Genomic DNA, 22,463 nt, shown 5'->3' on the forward strand with positions numbered 1-22,463 from the left:
CCAAGTTTAGCCTCTCGTGTGATGCGTATTGGAAGCGCATTGCCTTTTACAGAATTTGGGTGGAAAATTACCTCAGTGGAGTTAAGAGACCACGGGCCTTTCAGTGACAACCGCGGCGGAGGATCACTCTTGACAACGCAAGTTACATTGTGCTACGGAAGGTTACAATATTTTTTTTTTCAAAGCTATTTCCCGTCACCGCTGCTTTCATGTAATTACCAAGAGTATATGGAGACACATTAACTTCACACGAGTATCTTGCAGTTTATATTTTTTTAAAAAATGAGTAATTGACCAATTCGGTTGGAGGTGTTTTATTACTTCTTTGAATTCATTAGCCATGATAAAATGTCAAAAGCACCAGTCAAGACAGAAATAAATAACACAATCTCATGTTAGAGAGAAAGTTGCAAATACAGTATTTTAAATTATAGCAATATGCTGCTTCACACCAACCGATGCAGACAGCACGCTGGGGAGACAGTAGTTTTACTCACGATCATTGAAAAGATCTATTACCACAAGAGGGGAGCTGCACACCCAACTGCACGCATCGTTCGTTCTCTTACCAGGTTACTCTATGAATTTAATCAAGGGTTCGAACAGGCAGTTTTGGAAGTTAAATATCCCCTTTTTCTAGAGGTAACAAGAGTGGTACAAAGCTTTTGACAATAAGCCACGCAGAAGCCACGGCTTTCACGTCTGTGTAGTCTTTGCTTTCAGGTCCCTCCCTGCACCGAGTCAGTTTGAAGCCACATCTTAACTCCTCCTCAGTGTGTAGTAAGGATAAACTCAGGGCAGGCGGCATAGGCAACGTTAATATCATAGTGTTATGAAACTGCACTTCCGGGGCTTCGAGCAGAGCATCTCTGCGAGTTTACGGGGAGCACTGTATCAGTCAGAAAGTGACGGAAATAAGTTACAGTCCCTTGGGGGAAAAAACCCGTACAGAAAAGCCGCATCAAAACCACTAAGGCAAGGCCTCTACAACTGCACACCACCTCAGGCCTGAATTGAATCATGAGTATTCTATTACTTAGATGTTGCCCTAATTTCTCTTTTATAGCCTACAGCAAAGTTTTCCACTGAAAAAAACAGTGAAAAGACTCCAAATTCTCTACCGAAGGCCTAGTAACACGTCACTTGCGTGACATCCCTCATGGTCAGTAAAAGACCATAAACACGTCCTCTTCCAGGCAGGCGTTTGAATTAAATAATCTTCTGTCAGGGAAAATGGATGTAAGATAGACTGTAGTGAAGTCAGTTCTTATACAAAAAACATAACACGTGGACAGATGCACTGTAAAATAAACACCTTATACAATAACTACAGTTTGAAACATCTGCGACCCACTACGGCGGGTCAGATGGAGTACAGAGCCAGAAGGAGAATCTCAATTTTTTAGGTTTAACTTCACCACTGCTTTAATGTAATGTCTGTACTTTAAACTATAAAAAAAATGTACATGAAAAAATATATATCATCATTCTGGGGAGGAAAAACATTCCCGTGATTACTCAATCTCAGAAAGTTTTTTAATTAACTAAATGTGTTAAATTATGCCAGTGATTAAATCTTGTTATTTACAAGATCAAGTACTACTCTGATTCTTAGTAATGATGCAGTATCTAAATTAAGATCACAGGGGTTGGATGACGTTCTGGTTGCTAAAAGCTCTCTGTTTTAGCTGTCTATCCAGTTCTTTGGAGTTTTTAGGTCTGAAAGAAAGGAGATGAAGTCAAACAATTCTGTGCCTCGACCTATTTTACATCTAGATCAATTTTTGTTACCTAGTCCCATGACTCAGTAACACGGTTTAAGTCTGAAGCCTGTCGCAATTGTGACACAAGAATACAGAAGACAACACATTTTTGTTCACAGTAACACACTAATTACTGTACTCACTGGTGAACTTCAATTTTGTAATTAAGTACTGAGTTTCCAGATACCTCTGCATAGAGCGCCAAAGGATTTGCGTGGGAGCATCAAGTTTCCTGACATTTTCCATATAGTCCTTACAAACACCTCACGGATCACCAAACTTGTACTTTGAAGAGTTCTACAGAAACATTGCACAGACTTTGCACCACAAGGGCTTATACATTCAAAGGCAGCTTTCTGGAGTGCAGGTCCATCCATTCACACCGGGGAAAAAAGTTCACATAAACTCCGAAAACGAGAAAATGAAGTGAAACCTAGTGTGACTTTACGCCAATAAGAACAACAATAAGGACAATTACTATAACAAACAAAATTAAAATTACAAGCATCTTCCGATTCTTCTTTTGATATTGCTCTGCCTACAGAAACAGAAAAGGAGGAGTTAATACTTAGATTCCTTCTGCAAAGCTACAAAGCACAGACTCTTGTTTGCTATAAGCGACGTGAACGATTCTGAGGTACCTGACATTTCACACGAGGTATATTGCAAGCAACTCCCACAAAATAACTCCGGTCTGCACCACAGACTTCAGTGAGGGCAAATGTACTCTGAAGTCACACTCATCTGTACTGAGCAGCAGACTCTAAAGAGGAGCGCATCCTCATGCCGGTTAAGCAACCTTCCTGCGACATTTTCAGCAGTCCCGGGGAGGGCCCTATGCCTCCAGAGGACATATGAGCTACACACAAGAACGCTGCTCCATTCGGAGGAACTCTTAGCTATGAAGACTGGAAACAAGACCAGGCAACCGGGTATGCAAAAGTCTGAACAGGAAAAGTCGGTAAGATATTTTAACCCATTTTGCTGATATCAGATTCCTGTATTATATTTGAAGGATGTTAAAATTCACAACAAAACTTCATTTTTTAATAGGCATTTTTGTTGTACCTGATTCAGCTGTGCCTTTTCATTTAATTTCAATTAGAACTGAAAGCTTTCTTTTTGATTTGGTTCTCAGTTTTCTGCTACATTCCTTCTTTCTTCTAACCACATTTTCTCATCCCTCTCCTCTTTTTCCCAGGGGAATTCAAAGGAGGCAATGTGGAGAAAACTCTCCAAAAGCCAAATGAAAGTCTGCTAATAGAAGCTAAACGAAACAAAACTTTCATTTAATTCTTTTTAAATTAATAAGCCTTCAAAATTTAAAGGGAAAAAGATATTAATTCTTCTCCTTTGTAGTCCCTGGAAGGTAATTATTTATTATCAGATCTACTAAAGAGGAGTTTTTGAGCTGAAACTATGTAACAGGCAACCACTGTGATTATTTACTTAATTAGGCTTGAAGTATCAAAGCCTGACAAAGTATCACACCTGATTCCAATTTTCATGTGAAGCAGGAATTGGTAACCAGTGATTCGTATCACCACTTCTGCAGCAAATTAATGCAATTTCTGTGGAAGTGCTGTCTCAGTAGTTTGTCGTAATTATGCCAATTAAAACAGAAAAGAAGATTCACTTTATAGATATCAAATCAGAATAAAGTTACCAACAGTGTTAGAAACAGCAGGGTATCTGTCTTTGATATCACTATTCAGACCTGCGTGTCGGTCTTCCCTGATAGGTGAAAAAATTCCTATGCCGTACTGAAAACAGGTATATATTGCATCAAAAGTCCATACGCTAGTCAGCAATCCAAACAGGGGTTTGCTGACAATTCGGTAACTACCACTCGGCTAGAAATAGCATCGATTCCAACAGCTTCATTTATTTCCAGGTCAGTTTGTGCAAATTGCTTGCCATCACTTTAAGCCCTGTTCACCAATGGTCAAGGCCTTATTTTAGCGACCCCCGATTTACTTTTCTGTATAACAAGAACAAACCTATAACCATTTTATTTTGCTTTTCCTCAAACGGCACTTTTTTGCTGTCCATACTATAAGTCTACTGTAATCTGAAGTTGCTTGTGTAGCAACAAGATATTCACGTTTCCAAAACAGAATACTTTACTTAAGTAGAGGCTTTTGCATAAATCTCTCATTCTACTTTATTTCCAGCAATGGAAGGACTGAACTGAGCTGACAAGTCAGAACTTAGCTTAAAATCAAAACAAAACAAAAAAAGCCAACAAAACAACCACAAAACTCTGTGTTCTGCTGCCAATTCAAACTTTTCAGATGTTCAGAGTAAAAGCTTCACATTAAAAGCATAAGGTTGGACCTAACTTCTATCAAGTGTCGGATGGTAAGAGAAAACGTCAAAAGTTATTCTTGCTGCTCGCACTATTGAGATAATGTTTTCAAACTAGGATATATCAACTGACCGAAATCTACAGCGAGGTACTCAATAACCAGTCCTATTTTACAAGGGCTGGGCTCTCAAAACAGAGAAGGAATTGCAGATAGGGCCCACCGGTCAGCAATACAAAGATCGAAGCACATTACTTGGATGCCCAGGAAGTTATGGAAGAAATTAACACTAGGCATCCAGCACGACATGAACAGAAGTTATACGGAAAGTTCCTACTACAGTACAGTTGGACATTTGACACAGCGGTCATTTCTAAAAGGGACAACGTCCAATAGAAAAATGACTGAATAACTCAATGGCTAGTGAATTATAAAAGACTCTCAGAAATTCAAAGCAGCTTAAGTATTCTGTCACCTTACCTTATGTAGTTGTTTTAGACCCTCTTCAGTTTTCATACATGACTGCTCAACATTGTAGTCAATTCTATCTAGAACTGTTCCCTAAATAAAATGGAGAAAATGAGCACCAAATTGAACCTAAATGAACTTCATAAAGCAATTATTATCATGAGCAGCAGAATAATTAACAACTCTCACAGCAAACAGCTAATGAACCATGTAAACTCTGAACTTCTACGGAGGAACTAGTTGGGACCTCATTAAAGGACCTCCTTGCTCAATGCCTAACTGGCAGCTCTGTCACCATCGCACATCACGTCCCTCAATAACCACCTTACTTTGAGTTCAGGTGCTTTTGGCTGACACATTTAACCTAAACTGAATCTCTGGGAGAAATAACCACCGGAACTCTGGGATTTTAAGTTTTTTTTTAGTCTAACACCCATAACCAGTTGATCTTTTTTTTTCCCTCCATTAACTCATCTTCTGGCAGACTTCAAGCAGAGGAAACCTTAGCCTGAAGAGGTAAGTTTGGAAAAGCGAGAAGCGCATGAAAACAGGATGATACAAGTAGTCTTCTGGAAGCCTTAACACTACCTGGAATCTCCTATTTCTTACTAACACTGTGATGTCAATGTACCTGTTCTACTATCATTGCTCCCAGGTCCCTAAATATTTCATTGAGATCGGAGATTGACTGTACAATCTGACGGATTTCTCGCTCCCGCTCTTCCACCATTAATGTGTTTTGCTCCACCAATGCTAGCTGGTCATCTGTAAAACCCTGTTGAAATAGAAGATTCAGATGTTGAACTAACACTAACAGTGTGAAAACACCAGGAATAATTATAAGTGTTATAAGATTTCATAACACAACAGCCCGTTTGGAATTTCCATAGTAGACAACTATCTAAGAAAAAAATCTTATTGTATTTTAAAAACAGAGTTTCAGGGCCACTAAAATAACTTGGACAACTATTTATAGTTTTAGCAGAAAAAACGTAAATCTTACATCCTGCCTGAACACATAAACAGCTTTTAAAAATAAGATCTGTCCTAAAGAATGTTTTTATTGATGTACAAAACAAATACATGTGCCTTGTAGTTATGGAATATCTACTTGTTGATCAGCATTACAGAAGTTGTGTCATGTCAATGGCCATTAACACGTGTAAAGACACAGCAGCAATTCTGGTTTTGTTTTAAACTATGGAGACATTACTGGTTTTGTCTCCCACAGCCACTCACAACTGAACACTATCCTTCCCCCATCACTCTTACATAGAGATAAGCGAAAAACCTCTCACACACAAGATTAGCTGAAAAGCTGCCGTAACTTTCCCTGTAAGTTTTCAGTTAAACATTACCGTTAAGTGTATTCTGTGGCACTATTAGGTAGGACGCAATAGAACAGATCGCAGCATTGCTTAGAAATGCAGTATCCCCAAACTCCACAACAGAGTAAAACAAAGTGTGTCTGACACTGCTGTACAACATACTGACCTCACTGTGCAGAACCCAATCATTACACTCTTATTTGCAACCATCTGTAATACTGAAAATCTTCAGTTACACTTTAGAGTTAACTTTCAAGAGTGCCACCTTCCACCCGAACTCAGAATCACTCAATTTTCTAACAATTACTCTTGCATCTGCCCGGAAAGGTGGTGTGCCAAAGGGCAGCGCTGTATTTACAGACCTTCTAGTCCCTTGTCCGTCACGTAAGGAGAATTCAGTCATCAAACTGAGTTCCCTCGCACTGCAACACTGAGGCTGATGGCACAATCATCTTAACGTCTTAACAGCAATACTAATTAGGAAAACGTATCACAGAAATCTGCAGAAATAGAATTTCCCTGTAGCTTGGTGCTCATGGCATACCGTTTTCATATTTTCATACTAAAACTAGAATTACATTAAAAAGTTTCTTGGTATTGAATTCGTGTAATAATATCTTAACTTACCCTATCGTAAAGCGTATCATCCTCCCCATCATCCATCAGTGGGACTGAGGTGTCGAAGAAGTGTTTGGATCTTTCTTCTCTATTCTTCATGCCTGTAAAAGACAAACTATGTTTGAGCACGATATTTACGCACACTAAAATCAGAGTAAGAGTAGGCTCTGAAGCACCAGATAGAAAAGCACAAAATCTGGCTAATAAATGACATAAATAGCAGTATCGAAATTTTAACTGTCACACAGGCTTACTGTTTAACAAGGCATAACAAATTCAACCAGACCTGCAGGACTCTGATTAAATTAGTGATTTTAAGTCATTATTTTCCATGAAGTTAAAACAAATTAAGTAAGTTAAGAGCCTTAAAATGTAATCGCTCTAGGCTATTTTCTAACAAATTCTCTTAGGAACATCCCTCGTCTGAATTGTGATCCTAAGTTCCACCTGTGCCATTTATACTATGGGAGGAAGAAATATTATATCGGTATTAAATTTGAAGATCAAATTTTTGTGGGTTTCTTCCAAGATTATAATAATCTTACTTAGCTGAAAATAGAATTGCACACAATTTTAGAGTTTTAAACAGAGGATATTCTGCTTCCGCTACGTTTATGGATGCAGAATTGTAATTTATCACAGACTACCAGTCAACAGCAGGTATCATGTCTGAAGACCCACAGCTGCTTCACCCGTGTAACAGAAGTGGCTTTGCTGACCACAATTTGAGAAGCGATGATGCATTAAAAATGTGGATGGTTTCACTGGTGTCTTTAACCATGAAACCATAACCTTTCTGTGCTTCAGTTTTCCCAACCAAGAAAATAAGCACGCCTTAGTTATTGGTTTCCACAGAAGGTGCCCCTGTGTTACTGTATCTCTTATGCTTACGTTTGAGATAGTCAGACTGTGCATGCCTAAAGTTGGTGGATAGGTCCTGAAGGGACTGTGCTAAGGAAGACACTACATTCCTGAGAACACGTGCTTCTTGTTCTGTACAACTACGTGACCTGCTCTGCAAGACCTGGACTGCTCTCTGACATCTGTGAAATAACTGAGAAAACAATTCCATTAGTCAAAAACAGACAGCAACACACACTTTAAATATCACATTGCAAAAGTTCCAAATGGAAGACTAATATTTTGATTTCTAGATTTTAAAAATTAATTTCTTATTGCCCGGTGCAATGTTTAAAAAGGTATGGAAACACAGAACATAAATGAACAAGAAACTTAAAGCTAACAAGGTAGCAAAGTAACACAACTACTTCTGACCAAAGACATTTGCTTGATTATAACTGCTTGGACCAGAAGCCTCAGAATATATATCTGTATTTCTCTGAGATATCTGTAAATGCCATTTGCTTCAGTCTCTCAATCCTATCCAAGTAGAAAAGCAAACCGGTAAGTAAAGGAAGAGGGAGGTTAAGTGACTCGTTGAGAAGTTCACCAAGACAGTGAGTGCAGCACCAACCACAGAGCCCAGGACTCCCGGCTCACCCTAATACTAGTTACAAAAGAAGTGCTTTAGTCGACAGAAACCACTGCCTCATCACGGTACATCACAGATGTGTCACGCTGTAGGTTTAGAACCGAAAGCAGTCTGTACCTGTGTGATCTCTTGGGTTGTTATTTCTATTGCTCGTTCTTCTTCACTGCTGTCATCCAGTGTTGGTCTGTTCAGATGTTTATCATGAAGACTGGCTAATTCTTTCATCTTCTGTTTAACCCTGGCGATATCATACTGAATCTAGAAGAGAAAACTCAACAGTGAAGAAAAGGAAGTGACTAATGTTTCAGAGGAAAAGGTTCTGACAAATGCTAGACAAAAATCATTGAAAGAAATATATATAACATGAAAAGCAGACCAAAGATCACTAAAAAACCCACGCAGAAAAAGCTGACTAAGAAGTAACCCAGCACTCTCATACGCTTTGAGTTTGCTACTTTTTAAACCTAGTCTTGTTAACCTTAGGCGAGCCTGCTGTTTTCAAATATGCTTCATTAACTTGGAATAGTATTTTTATCATTATATAATCAATATCATAGTAAGAAGGTTTAGCCAGCTTCCAAATATATAAATGAAAATTCAGGTCACACCTTCAACTCTGTCAAACATTGGGTAGCCTGAACTTAACAGCAGAAGTTAAATGACGTGCTTTCAAAGAGGTCATTAAAAATAAATCTGTAAGAGCAATTGCTACTGTAGTACAAAGGAGACTGATCACTGTTCTGCACAACAGGTTCTGTGCACATGAACCAATGAGCCAACATGTGTTCTGAGAGTACGTTTTAGAAGGATTTTCTGAAAGTCAAGAATATCTTCACATGCCAAATACTAGAAAAAGTTTTTAATTGGATGCCTCCAGAATCATTCCCTTGCATTCGTCCAAATGCTTCCATAACTTGTGAGGCATCAGTACTGCACAGAGGAAAAATTCTCCTGCTAAAAGACACTAACACTTCCTGTTTTCAAACAGTAAACTGCTAATCTCCAACATTTTAGTGCGTACTCAACTGGACCCCTCAAAGGGTTCGAACAAAAAGTCCAGTGGATTTTTTTGTATCGTTCCTTCTAAGTTTCAAACTGAGAACAACTTTGCTTTGCTAAGAGCTTTAGGACCTTCCTGCAGCCTCGAGTCTAACTGCCCAGCTAAAGCATGTCTATCCTAACGGTCCCAGCGTACTGTTAATACTGGGCTCCCACTGATGATGCAAACCCAGTCTTCTGGAATTTCCGGCCCTAGAAAATCTCCCTTTATTTCACTTGCAATATATCCTCCAAGATAATAAGTAACAGTTTGCCTGGTATTTTCCTCTATACAAGGGTGTCAGTTTAGAAAACATACTTATTTTAATTTTTCTTCTAATACTTCTTCTATCATAAAACTTACAGCACTGAGCACGTAACTGACAACACTAATGAATGCCACGTGAGAAATCAAACTCTGTTGGATTTGCCACACAACTTACTTCGTCTGCTCCATCAACCCATTTGGGAGGTAAGCGTTTTGTTACTCCAATTGCTGCTTCGGGATCTAAACTTATTCCTGACACCAGTGCCATACGATCATCAGCAAGCTACACAAGGTAAGAAGAAACAGCAAATTAATTTTACTCAAATTAGATACAAATCCTTGAGCATTAGGAAAAAGTGCATGTATGCCTTCCTGTAAAAATTAACCTCAAAAATGTGTTTGTGCATGATGCAGGTGTGATCAAGCTCCACTTCTCCTGGTTTGTTCCTATAGGCTGATGAGCTAAATTCTCCCACTTCCTACAGCATCTGAAAAATGAAAGTTACTCAGGATAAGCTCTTAGCAGATTTTCAAGGAGAAAATATGGTACTGCAGGAAAATTCAAGTAATTCTCATGTTGGCACATTTCATATTAGACAATGATGCACAGCCAAGGGATTCCTCATCAATGGTGTAACATGGTTTATATTGGGCTAGGCAAGTTTGAAAATCTCATTTGGGAAAACCTCCAAATAAAAATGTTTATTATATCTCCAAGAAATAAAAATAGTATCCCATGATTGTTCACAAACAATGTTGCTCACATACTAGGCAGCTTAAGAAAACACTTGAAAACTGACATGCAACTAAAATTGTGAAAATATTTATTTAATGGAAATTAAAAGGTGCTAAACAAAAATAGCCAAGGCAGTGACCGATCCACACTACCCTTCATCACAACGATACATGCTTGCTGCTTCAGCCCTACGGTCCGAGGCAAAGAAACGTGCAGGAAAATGGGCAGAGTAATTCTCCAGAAAATTCCAGAGATTGTCAAACAGTAAATAAGACCATGTGCCAGCCAGCTTATACACAGCTTTCCACACATCCACAGGAGGGCTGGAGGTGGGGAAGGAGTAAAAGAAACCCCCTATCACGATTAGCAGTCATAATTGAATAACTGGTGCAATGAATCAAGGGGTTATATTATCAGAGACTGATGCACACTGATGTACAGCAGCACAGTTGCAGCTTCAGAAGGGTACGATATACTTTTTGGAAACTAATGTTGGGAATAGAATCCAATTTGTAGGGTTGAAATATTAAAAGGTTTTAGGAAAAAACACATAACTTATTAAAAGTATTTATGAGTCACAAAATGCCTGTGATAAATCTATCGGAATCTGATTTTTCAAATAATACTTCTGGATGCAGGTTGAATAACTTCAACCTCAAGAAAGCTTAAAATATGACAACTATGAAGGAATAAGAACATAATGTGCAGGGTGTTTGGGGTTTTTTGCGTTTTTTTTTTTTTTTTTTTTAAAGCTCAGTTTGGCAGAAACCCAAAGCGACAGTCTGATCTTGAACATAAAGGTGCTGTATATCTGCTTTGATACCATTACCAGTAAAATGTGCTGTTTGCCCTCAATATCAATTCTTTTGTTAATGGCAGTATTAGGACTCCTGACCTTTAAAGAGACCAGAAGACTTTTCTTGGTAGGGTTTAGAAACTTATATAAATAGACTCAGTGCTACAGTGCAGGTACAAAGAAACTTATTTCTACAACGGCGCAGTGTTGGATGAGGTTGTCCAGAGAAAGTATGGCACCTTCTTTATTGGAGGCTTCCAAGATTTGATTAAAGTCATGGATGACCCTATATAGAGCAGGGTCTTGAACTAGGTGATCTCCAGAGGTTCCTTCCAACAAGCATGCCTATGGTTCTCCAGTTTAATGCTGAGTGTGATACACACCTAACGGTGTGCAGGGCCAAAGAGAAACATTTAGCACTGGGGCCATAGATGCTTCCAGCCCTCCTCTTCCTCCGAGAGGCGGGCAGGGGAATGGATGGAATTGGAAGACAAACACAGATCTTGTTGCCAATCAAACCAGGCTTTGTAATTTCAGAGAAAAAATAATCTTCCTTTACTAGAGATAGAAAGAGGTGGTACCATCACTGATACCACTTGAAACATACCCAACTGCCATACCACTGTTTGTTCTCAGGGAAAGATTTCATACAAACCCCTCGCTTCCTAGTTTCTCCCAGATTTCTAATTTTCCTTTATCAGGCCTGGAAAACTTTGCTGTTCCCCACTCCTTCCCCTTTTAAAAAAAAAAAATCCCTCTTCCTTCCTGGGCAATTCTTTCCTGAAAGCCTATTTTTCATCCCTGACCTTATTTCCTGACCAATAAAGTCTACACAATCCATGCACAGCATAAAAAGGAGTTAATAGCTTCATTGCACAAAGTCACTCTATCCCATATGTATACAATAAGTGAGACTAGTTTGCACGCGTATCTATTAACACAATAACATTATACCACAGAACGCTTGCCTTCTGTATGCAGCCTTGTCCTCCTACTGTACACGGAGACACCTCACTCTATATAATGAAACTTCATAAACTAGCAGAATAATGAAAGGAACATTTTAGCTCAATGATGTACACTTGATGCACCATGGCAGAATAAAACGTGAAAAACAATACCTCATCCAGCTCCTGAAGTGATTTGTGGATCCCATCAGCCCCATCCAGTTAGAGACAGCAAAAGATAAAAGGGAAAAAAAGAGACATAGGACAGATATAGGGTATGGTCAGTTGAAAAAACACTAATTTATTTTTTAAGCATGATGGTTTACCAAGAACAAAACAGACTGGCTTTTAAACACAGCTATTCAATAAATACATCATGATATTGTACTTTTTAAGACAGCATTTTGCTTAATGTGCAAACTTTTAAAAAAATATTTCAGTTGCTTGGTAAACAGAGAGAACATAAGAGATCCAGTTAAGAGCTTGGTTTCTTTTCCAAAGTAACTGCACAATGAAGTTTGTAATTACTAAAATTTCAGGTAGAAAAACTGCAACAGAATATATTGAAATGTGACAGCAAGGGCAATTTGAATGCAGTATTGACAGCATTGGGTATATTCAGATGAGATATTAGGAAGAAATTTTCCCCCGTGAGGGCGGTGAGCCCCTGGCGCAGGGTGCCCCGAGAAGCTGTGGCTGCCCCATCCCTGGAGGTGCTCAAGGCCGGGTTGGACGGGGCTGGGAGCAACTGGGCTGGGGGGGGGGGGTGGCCCTGCCCAGGGCAGGGGGGTTGGAACTAGATGAGCTTTAAGGTCCCTTCCCACTCAAACTGTTCTGTGATTCAACATCCACTGGTGAGATACAAGGTTTGATTATGATTGGAGGATCCACATACAAGCTTTTGTAAGACATTTATTGACAAGCACCCCAGTTATCACAGGATTAAACAGACAGCAAAAGACAAAAAGTGAAAGCAAATGTAGTATACTCTCTCTTATGTACACACTTCAATTATGCCCTAGTTTCAGGTAACATTAATCCCAGATGCATATGAAAAAATACAAGAGGCAACATATCTTCTCTATTCATCAGTCTTTGTACTGTAGAGGGTATGTGCGAGTAAAATTAATCTTTCACAGAAAGATTCAACAAAGCGAGCATGTCAAATCTAAACCAAGGATAAAATACTTGTGGTTTAACAAAGCAGCAGGCTTCAACTAATGATGTCTTTTATCCTGTACCAAGCTTTTGAAATAGGACTATACTGTTAAGAATGCTACTTTGATTATCTGAGTTTAAGGAGCAGTTGACTGTCCACGTGAGAATGCACCTTCCAGGGCAGAATGCAATTTTCGACAGCAAGCTCTCATAGTAAAGGATTTCTTCAGGAGAAGCCTGGAGAGTGGGCTAAGGTAAGCCAAAGCACTGCGAGTTAGAATTTGCAAGGCTGCCCTGCCGGTGTTCAGCAGCTCCGCTCTGGGGACACCACCCAAAAGGAAAGGTAACTGGCTGCAACTCCAACAGTGACGGGCACCTTGGAAACATGGAAGGCAAACAGATCACACTGCAATCTTTACACCTCTTGCTAAAGCAGTACACCTGTCGTGAGTAACTATGGAACTCTGAACTGGCCACCGGAATCAAGACTGAGCCATTGACTAACTTCATCTGCTGCACAAGAGTAACAATTCCCAAGCGCTGTTAGCTTTCATTACATTTGAAGGAGCATCCTAGAAAATAGCTTCAATTAATGTTAACGAACACTGTAAATAAACGTTTTATGCAAGTGCTAAGTGTTATTGTACTCACGGTTGAGTAAAAGTGTGGTTTCACTGCTCAGTAACCTGTATGTGAGTGTAAAATATCACTAACTTTTCTAGATGATATTTAAAAAAAAAATCCAAGGATCTAAAGAAGTGGTATTGATATTGGCAAAACACCACATTAGTAAGAACTAAATGCAGTGCCAAATTAAACACGTATAATACACATTACTATTGACACTTCCTGTTCTGCAAACGCAATTTAAAACATAACTTGTCGGATACAGGTGTAATAAAGTTAATAACAAACAAAGACCATTCAATAGCATCTCATCAGTCCAAATAAAATTTCCTGCACAGAGAACTGCTTTTCCTAACAAAAGTGCACTAATGTAAAGCAATTTAGAACAATGAGACTGCCAGCAGATATTTACTGGTGCCTATTACAAATAAATGATAAGTTTGAACAGAAAGTGCAAGAACCTCAGTATAGCTGAGTGCCAAGCAGTTCATCACAGCCTGACTTGCTCAAAACTTGCAAAAAGCTGCGTAAGCTGCCTCTGACCAAACGGCCTCTTGAAGTTTCTGTAATGAGGACTTACACTAGAATCCACTGACTCCCCTGTCTCACAGGTGACTTTCAGTATTAGTCGTGTTTGGGGGGAATAAAAAGGGCAATGGACATCACAGCAAATTATGGAAAAATTCAAGCAATGGATACAATCTACATTAGCGTATTTAACACTGGCCACACTTATGTGAATAGAAGAGTTCTGCTCTATGAAATAGATTAGATATTTTGCTTTGGGGAAAGGAGGCATTGAAAAGCACAATGGGCAAAAAACCTCCTGTCAATGCTAACATGAAGTTATTGGAACAATGAGTGCGTTTATTACTCATGAAGTGAATAGAGGCGTGATCAGCACCGAGACAGATCTCTTCTGTTCGTTTTACGTGAAGTAGCAGGAAAAAGGGATGGACCTGGTGGGGCAGAGGGGGAGAACAGAGGACGGCGGGGTTTGGGGAGAGGGCTCGGAGCGGGGGGGCCGGGGCAGCGGGGGGGGGCCGGGGCAGCGGGGGGGGCCGGGGCAGCGGGGGGGGGCCGGGGCAGCGGGGGGACGGGGCACACAGCACGGCTGCCGGGCAGCCCGCGGCGCAGCGAGGTAAGGAAGGATGAAGGGAGGAGACTCACCGCAGCAGCCATGCTACGTGAACTCAGAGGGCTGGAGGAGCCGAAACTACTCACTTGCTCGGCCAGCAGCTGCCGGCTCTGCACCGCGTTGTTCCGCAACAACAAGAACGCGTCCGTTAGACGCCGGGTGGCCATGGCCTACCGCCGCCGGGCCCTCGGCCCTAGCTCAGCCCGGGGCCCGCGGGCACACACGCCGGCCGGCCGCTCACAGGGCCCGGGCCGAGGCCGCCAGCGCCGGGCCCCGCCGGGCGCCGGCCCCGTCCATCCCCCCCGGATCCGGCGGCGGCCCCGGCGCACTTCCGCGTTGTGCATCGCCCGCCGTCTTCCGCCCCGCCCGGCCGGGCCCGCCCGCCCCGCACCGGCGTTCCGGCTCTCCCGGCGAGCAGCGCCGCGCCGCGCCCGGCCCCGACACCCGCTCGGGGCTGACAGGACCCGGCCCCGGCCCCGGCCCCGGCCCCGGCGGGGCGGTGGGCGCCGTGGTGCCTCCTGCCGGCGGCCTGTGAGGAGGGCCGAGCTGGGCCGAGGGGAAATGGCGGCCTCCGCGCTGGCGGCCCTGCCGGGCCCTGCGGGGGACACGGGGCACAGCGGCCGCCGGCAGAGAAGCCCTGCCATTGCCATAGCGGTTTCGGCTAAACTGCGCCTTCTCCCCGCTGTGAATCGTCCTCAAAAGGCCTCAGTTTGCTTCAGAGCAAAATACTGTAGTATGACCATTTTGGTCTGATGGGCTCTCTTTTCCCATGTATTTTTTATGTTCTGCATCCCCCCTTCCCCCGGTCTCCTTTGCTTCCAGTGAACCTTCTGTTTTCTGAAAAACCTCATGCAGCTTTTTTTGCCAACTCTGACCATTCAAAAATGAGGATGTTCCCGGAAAATGAACAAGCCGTTTAAAATGGCAACATCGGGTTCGACCTTCCTTAAAAAGAGGCTTTTCAATAAGGCGGCCTGAAAGGATTTCCCCCGGCTGCTCTGTGCCCGGCTGCCCCTGCGCAGGGCAGAGGGGCGCGAGGGGGGTCGGGGCTCCCTCCAGCGCTCCCCCTCCTCACCTTTGCCCCACCTTCGCCCCCACCTTCACCCCCTTCGCAGCAGCCGACGGCCGCGTCCGAGAACCCCCGCGGCCTGGGCAGCGCCGGCACGCTGGGCGCCCACAGACTCCCCAGCTTCAACTCTCACCCCCCCCTCAAATCAAGCAGTATTTACACATGTGGTAGGAACAGTGACTATAATCACAAGCACATTTTCTGGAAATGTTATCCTGTTTTATCTAACCGCCTGGGCAAACTTGTACAGTGAGAAATAGAAAAAAGTATTCATTTGCTATTATAAGACATTTGGGGAGTTCTCTTGAGCAGCCCTTCTGCCTCAGCGGGAGAGACCCGAAACTTGGAATTTAGCAAGGAAATAAGCTGCAGTCGTACAAGGACTAACACACGTGTTTCATTTTTCGTGGTCTGGTGAAATCTGTTTTCATTTTGGCTGCCTGACAGAGGCTTTAAAAATATATGTACCTATTTCATTTCTTCATGCTAATTTTTAATCTACTGTAACAATTTCTTATTCTATGAGAATAGTTTCAGCTAATGACCTTCCAGTCTTCTCTTGGCACTGCTGCCATGGCTGTAGGTCGAGAAGAATTTCTCCTGCTGTTGGCGTTCTCCCCATGATCTTCTAGCCCTGGATGTGTGCGCAGGGAAAACCGGTTGAGTATCTCAGATGGTGGGATGGCAAACATGAACCCAGCAGGAAGCCTGACACCCTAATGTGCTGGAAGTTGGTACACTCTGCCAATTAACGCCTTTTGCTTCCTGTTTTTTGACAGCTTAAAAAGGTTTGAATATTGGGCAGGCCTGGAACTTAAGCCGAGGGTATAATAGCATCTGGGACTTGTATACAGAGGGGTAAAAACTCTGTAAGGAAGGGCTCCAGACCTAGCTCGGTGAATAGCCACTTCAAAGTGGATATGAGGAATAAGCAATGGGAGTAGAAGGAATGGAAAAAAGGATTAATCAAAGAAAACTACGTCTCAGAAGTTAGGAAGTGTAGGCATAAAGGGAAACGTGCCAGAAGTAAAGCAGAGTTAGACCTCGCAAAGGAAATTAAAACAAATAGCAAAATGTTCTTCTGGCATACGTACCAGGAGACGAAGGAGAGAAGAGGTAGGGGTAATGAAAGGGGGAGAGGCAGGACACAAATGAATACATAATATGTAGTGGAAATGTACGTAGAGAAAACTAATGCATAGAGGTAGAAATTATCGCATCCAAGTGGAACAAAATGTGAACACCATAATACAACAATAATTTCTGACCCAGACGTCTAACGGCACTGGCCTATCAAGGCTGTACTGGCTGTGTAACAGCATCACTGCAGGAGCAACACAACACAGTTTGAGAGGAGGAAAATTGTTCCAGCATTTAAAAAGAGGAAAAAATGATTGAAGTCTGATCCAAATAAAATGCAAGACTTTTGGATAAATTTAGCAGTCAAGAAGAAAACCAGACACAATGGCAGATAGAAATGGGCTACAATACAACACAACATGCTTTTACTGAAGGTATATACTGCTAGACTAACCTGATGACTTTGTAAGGTAACTAGTTTTCTAAACAGAGAAAAGCTAGCAGATCTATTCTGTCTGGTAATGAATAAATGTAGGCTGGAAATCAGAAGAAAACATGTAACCATCGGAGGAATGAGGTCCTGGTATATCTTTCCTAGAGGGATGGCAAGGGCAGACAAATGCATTGTAAGGTAGCACTCGGTCGTTCATAAAAAAGACCATATTTTCCCCTCCTAAGCCAGCACATATCGCTAAATGTATCTTTCTAAGTGTACACCATTAATATTTTGGGCTGTTGCTTCTTGGCACTAAAGCTCACTGCCATAGGTTTGCAGCCCGTGTCTTCCTTTGCCCTCTTATCTGCTTTTTAAATGTTTGATCTCTTCTGCTGTTGCTAATGAGCAACGCGATAGCAATGCTGCCTGCACTCGCACATTCCTGCACCCACCGCCGCCCACAGCCAGGGCCTGATCCAAAATGGTGGGAACTTTCCAGTTACTACCGTGGCATTTGGATCAGGCTTCTGGAGGAAGACAAAAATACTCCCTATTTCAGAAGAACATTCTATTTTGAGGCGAATAGCTAAGCTTTTTTTTTTTTTTTTTTTTTTTTAATGGAAAGATAATCAGAGCCGTATTTCAAAAGCCAGCTTCTGAACTGTGCTTGCAAACTCCTTTCTCACAGTCCGGTCCCTGCACCACCGCTGTTTACTGTTTAGCTACCCAGGCTAAGCCAAGGGCAAACGGACCTTATGCTTCGGTGATCAAATGAAGGTCAACCCCCACGACATTTTATCTTGTGTAATTGAGTAGATACGCGGAGGAGGTGAAATATTGCAGTCTTTTGAAGCCTGCAATCGCCTTCTGCCAAAGGTAGGATTAATGGACCATTAAGTGCATTTTGCCCTGGAAAATCCCACCATCCTTTTGCAGCTGGGACACCTGGCTGCCAGAAAAGTTCTTCTGCAGGAAAGTTTCTGAAGAAGAAATCAGCGAAGTGGCTGGGTTACCTCTGCCAGTGCTTGAGGTGCATTTCCTGCGTGGGAATTGAGAGGATCTCGGAAAAACAGACCGCGTTCTTGCCTTTATCCTGTTGCAGCAGATTTTCAGGCTTCGGGGCTGTCAAACTGGCAGTTTCCAGAGTGTGTCAATCACTGAACCCGGCTTTGTTTGGGCAGTGAACCGGCAGTTCCCCGAGTTCGGGCAGTGGGTGTGCTTCTGACAGCCCCTCTGTAGGTGGTGCTGCAAGGCAGGGAGATGGGAGCAAGAATCGCCTCTGCTGTTTTTAAAATTCATTCCCTTGGTTTCTTAACCAGCTCTTGGTATTCCAACTTTGTTAACAGAAAATTCGACATGGTTGCCCCAAAATTTCTTTATATTGGTGAGCTTTAATCTAAATGCACCCATGGGAAATATAAACAGAGGAGAACTGTTATTTTCTCTGGGTTCAAACTGTTGATATTACATACTCTTCCTGGAAAACTGCAGTTGAACAAGCTGTCTTTTCCTATTGATCTAGCTTTACCAAAATTTTAACAGCAGATTGTAGAATCCAATGGATTAGAGAAGAACATCTGAAAAAGAACAGTAAGTTGGTCATGCAGAGACCCTAAGTAATGGGTGTTTAAATTCTAAAGAGAAAGAAATTCACATCTTTAAGTGGCCTCTTTTGCTCTACACTCAAATGTTGCCGTGAGTTCAGCTGCTCTTCTGCACACTGAAAAATGGTGAAATGGATCCTGCAGATATGTCTGTACTCCTCCCCTGCTACTGAAATGCAGCAAGCCAGGTGGAACCAAGTCTTGCTTCAGGCTGGGTAGGCAGTGAAGATTGCTGTGTCTGCTTGGGGGCTGGGAGAAGTTTTTTAATCAAAATTCAGCTGCAAAAATTTGGTATTTGCAGGCAGACACACTTCACATACATAATTAGACACGCAACCTTGTTCAAAGACAGATGTGCGAGCTACAGCCTCTGAGCTCGTACCCCAGCCTCATGACAGGCTAATAATGCCTGTGGTACTTAAACAATGGAACAACTCTGTCATCTAATAGTGTGCAAAATTCCTTTCCTCAGCTAGGCACTATATTAAATCTTCCGTGTCACCGTGGTGTTAGGTCATCTCTGCAGCAAAGATAAAAGATTACTCATTGTAGGCATTTGTATCTCTGCTTATCCTAATTACCTCTCCAGCAGTGATGTGAAGATATTCTGCATTTAAATTGATGTATCAAAAGTAAAAATTCGTTACTGGTGTCTTTCTTGTGAGATATATATCCAAAGATTTTAGATCAAGATGGGGTACCTAGCTGTCACGGGTGTATGTTTTAGCTGAGCAAAAGTTGTGGAGCTGGATGTACAGCAGTGGTTAAATGTTCCTCCCCAGAAACGGCAGTGTGAATTCCAGACGTTTCTGTCCCCTAGCTGTTTGCTGTTGACCATAGCAGTGATGTTACCCTGCAATTTAGCTAGCACAGTATGCTCTGTGAGTCCTTCTTGCGTGCTTTAGAGCAAGCCAGTCAGTGTGGTTACCAACATCGCAGCTTTCCCTGAGAGGTCGCGCCACCGCAGCTGCGACGCCAGGGTGCTGAGGGCAGTTCGCTCTGCAAACCCAGCTTCGAGGGTCGAACAGTACCGTGTCTGGAGCAGGAAAGGAGGGAAATGGGTTGCTTGCATACCGTGGCAGAGCCCCACCGTACTTCAAGTACATGCGCACACAAAGAGATTGTAATCAAAATAAGCAGACAAGGGAAGTATTATTATTCCTCTTTTAGAGATGAGGAACTGCGCCATGAAGAGATTCAGTGAGCAGTTCCCCTGCAGATATGCATAATGCAAGAGCTGGCAATAAACAACAGGATTCATCATTACTGCCATGTTACAGATAGGAAAACCAAGTCCCAGCCCAAGCGTGGCTTGCTCAAGGTCGCATGGGGTATCTGTAGCAAACCCAGGACCTGAATCGGGAGCTGCTGAGTCCTGGTCAGCGTTTTTCCCCAGGGAATCATGGATAAGGAGATTAATGTCAATAATTTCCCCAAAGCAGCAGAATTTCAGAAAGAGAAGGAAGACTGTTCCAGAAAATGATGCCTGTGCTTGTGTGAGGAAAAGAAGCTTAGACTCCAGTATCCCCAGCAACTCATACCTATGTTCTTGTTACCCTAATTAGTGGCAATGTTCCGCTTCCAGAAGGTTTTATCTCCTTAAATTAGGTGGTGTTTTTTTCAACTAATAAAATTAGAGAAGGCAATTCAGAAAGATATATTACAGTAGATCACAGACTGACATTCATTCCAGCAATAACAACTGTTATCAAAGAAAGATCTTTTTCATAAACGTAGGAAGCAAGTCGGGCTGATGAAGACATGAACAGGTTTTTGCACATTACAATGTAAAAATAATCAATGAAGCAGTGAAAAAAAATCTAATCAGAAGGTCTGTGTAATGCGTATTATCTTGCACAGAAGCAGTCTGACTGTGCTTTATAATGAATGGCATTTAGCCATAAATCATTCTGAAACAAGAGGGAAAGAAGAAATGCCCCTGCTAATTTCAATGCCATTTGGGAGCAGCAGAGGGCACATAAGAGCAGATTCTTACTTAAATCTTCACTTTTCTGCCCTGGTTTTTCCTGTGGACTGAGGAGCTCTAAATACTGATTTTCTTAATGAACCGGTGCCAAGTGGGTATTCTCTAAAGAAGGGATTGTAGATTTCCAGACTGGTTTTCTGTCACTTAGGACTGCTGCTTGCAGCTGACATGTTATGCCAAGATACTGCCGTACATGGTGTTTATTGCTATTCTCAGAGGTGCTTAGAAATGGGAAATGTTACAATCTGAGATAAGTACAAAGATGATGTAAGGGAGCAAGGAAGGAAACTAGACCAAGCAAAAAAAAAAAAAAAAAGTTTATTAGACCAAGTGAAGCAAGGCGGGGAGGGGGGGTCAGAGCTGCAGCTGAGAATGGCCATGGGGAGATGATGAAATCCCCTTTCGGCCTTAAATAGCATCACAGTAAAAAGAAAAAAAAAGGGCAAACCGTACATCTGAAATCAAAACAAAGGGGTTGCAAGGAACAGCAGCTCCAAGAAGGGAACTGCTCTCATTTCTTTCTCTTTTCTTTCTGTCGCTCAGATGAAAGAATTACAGTGTCTCTAGAAACACTTTTACCGCTGTCTGTGAACTTCCACTCCGCAGAGCACGGCCTCACGGGAACACGTCTTATTGCCCCCAGTTCACACGTGAAGAAACTGAGGCAAGGGAGAGTGATGCTGATTTGACAATCCTTTTTTTCCCAAGCTGTGTTCGTTTGATCCCTCTGAAGACATGGACGTCCAACCTTGGATGACTCGTGCAGCCCAGACACAACCAGTTTACCTCCCCCGAGGTCCCTGTGGCTGCCTTCAGCCCAGGACCCTTCAGCTGTTGCCCGTGGGCTCCAGCCGGTCTGCAGCGGTAGTGAATATCCCCTTCAGTCCCCCGTGCCCTGAACTCCCCACTCGCCCCCGTTGCTGGGAGAGGATCATCCCGAGCACTGCGAATGATGGTGGTCAGAGTGGGCAGGGGCTGATTTTGATCTCCCACCTCCATGCTGCCATGTACAGGCTGATCTGGGAGGCTCTGCGGTCTCCAGGGTGTGTGACCCCATCTCTGTGCTCTGCTGTCCTTGTTGCATCCCTGCTGGGAAAGACAGTCCAGTGCCCTTTGGCTGTGCTTTGCGGGGGTGGTCACATCTTCCCACACTTGGAGTACATCCACCATTGAGCACAGAGGGTTTGGGATCCTTGGAGCCCTGAGCTGAGTTGCAGGAAAGAGACCCATGTCCGAATGGTTGTATCTGAAGGAGGGATGGATCCAGCCTGTGCCAGTCCAGGCTGGCTGGTTATGCTGGCACAGCCACCCCCTTCTCCTCGCATGGGAACGTCCACCCTGACTTCTGTCCACTGTGTCCCCTGCAAAGCCGTCGAAGAGGCCGTCAGAAGCGCTCAGCCAGCAGCACTTGTTGAGCACAAGGAGCACAGTGGGGTTTAGGGTGCCTGAGCCTGGGTTATCCTTGGTGCTCCAGTGCCCCAGCTAACAGCAGTGCCTTCCCCCAGCACTGCGAGCGAGAGCACATTAGAGACCGGGAGGTGTCCGGCGGCAGGGCCCTAGGTAATGTCCAAACGCTGACCGGCTTTGCCTGCAGCATAGCTGTG

The 22,463-nt window shown here is 42.8% G+C and overlaps 1 protein-coding gene across 1 annotated transcript; it reads right to left on the reverse strand.

Annotated features, from left to right (window-relative positions):
* Positions 1-11: 11 nt before the first annotated feature.
* Positions 12-15,000, reverse strand: STX16 (syntaxin 16). Its single transcript, XM_082490880.1, has 9 exons — positions 14,769-15,000; positions 11,935-11,978; positions 9,457-9,564; positions 8,093-8,233; positions 7,375-7,537; positions 6,493-6,584; positions 5,169-5,312; positions 4,550-4,630; positions 12-2,301 (listed from the first exon to the last, which is right to left on the reverse strand). The coding sequence occupies exons 1-9, from the start codon at positions 14,848-14,850 to the stop codon at positions 2,197-2,199; spliced, it is 960 nt and encodes a 319-aa protein (XP_082347006.1). The 5' UTR covers positions 14,851-15,000; the 3' UTR covers positions 12-2,196.
* Between the last annotated feature and the right edge of the window lie 7,463 nt (positions 15,001-22,463).

The sequence above is a fragment of the Vanellus vanellus genome (genome assembly GCF_965231255.1).
Source record: "Vanellus vanellus genome assembly, chromosome: 15".
Lineage (NCBI taxonomy): Eukaryota > Metazoa > Chordata > Aves > Charadriiformes > Charadriidae > Vanellus > Vanellus vanellus.

What these genes read in the sequence shown, in the direction of transcription:
- STX16 (XM_082490880.1), bottom strand. Translation starts at nt 14,850, where the DNA reads ATGGCCACCCGGCGTCTAACGGACGCGTTCTTGTTGTTGCGGAACAAC. An exon ending in GCAGCTGCTGGCCGAGCAAG is followed by an intron (nt 11,979 to 14,768) that starts TGAGTAGTTTCG and finishes GTCTCTAACTGG; the next exon opens with ATGGGGCTGATGGGATCCAC. An exon ending in ACAGTCTGACTATCTCAAAC is followed by an intron (nt 6,585 to 7,374) that starts GTAAGCATAAGA and finishes TGTCTTTTACAG; the next exon opens with GCATGAAGAATAGAGAAGAA.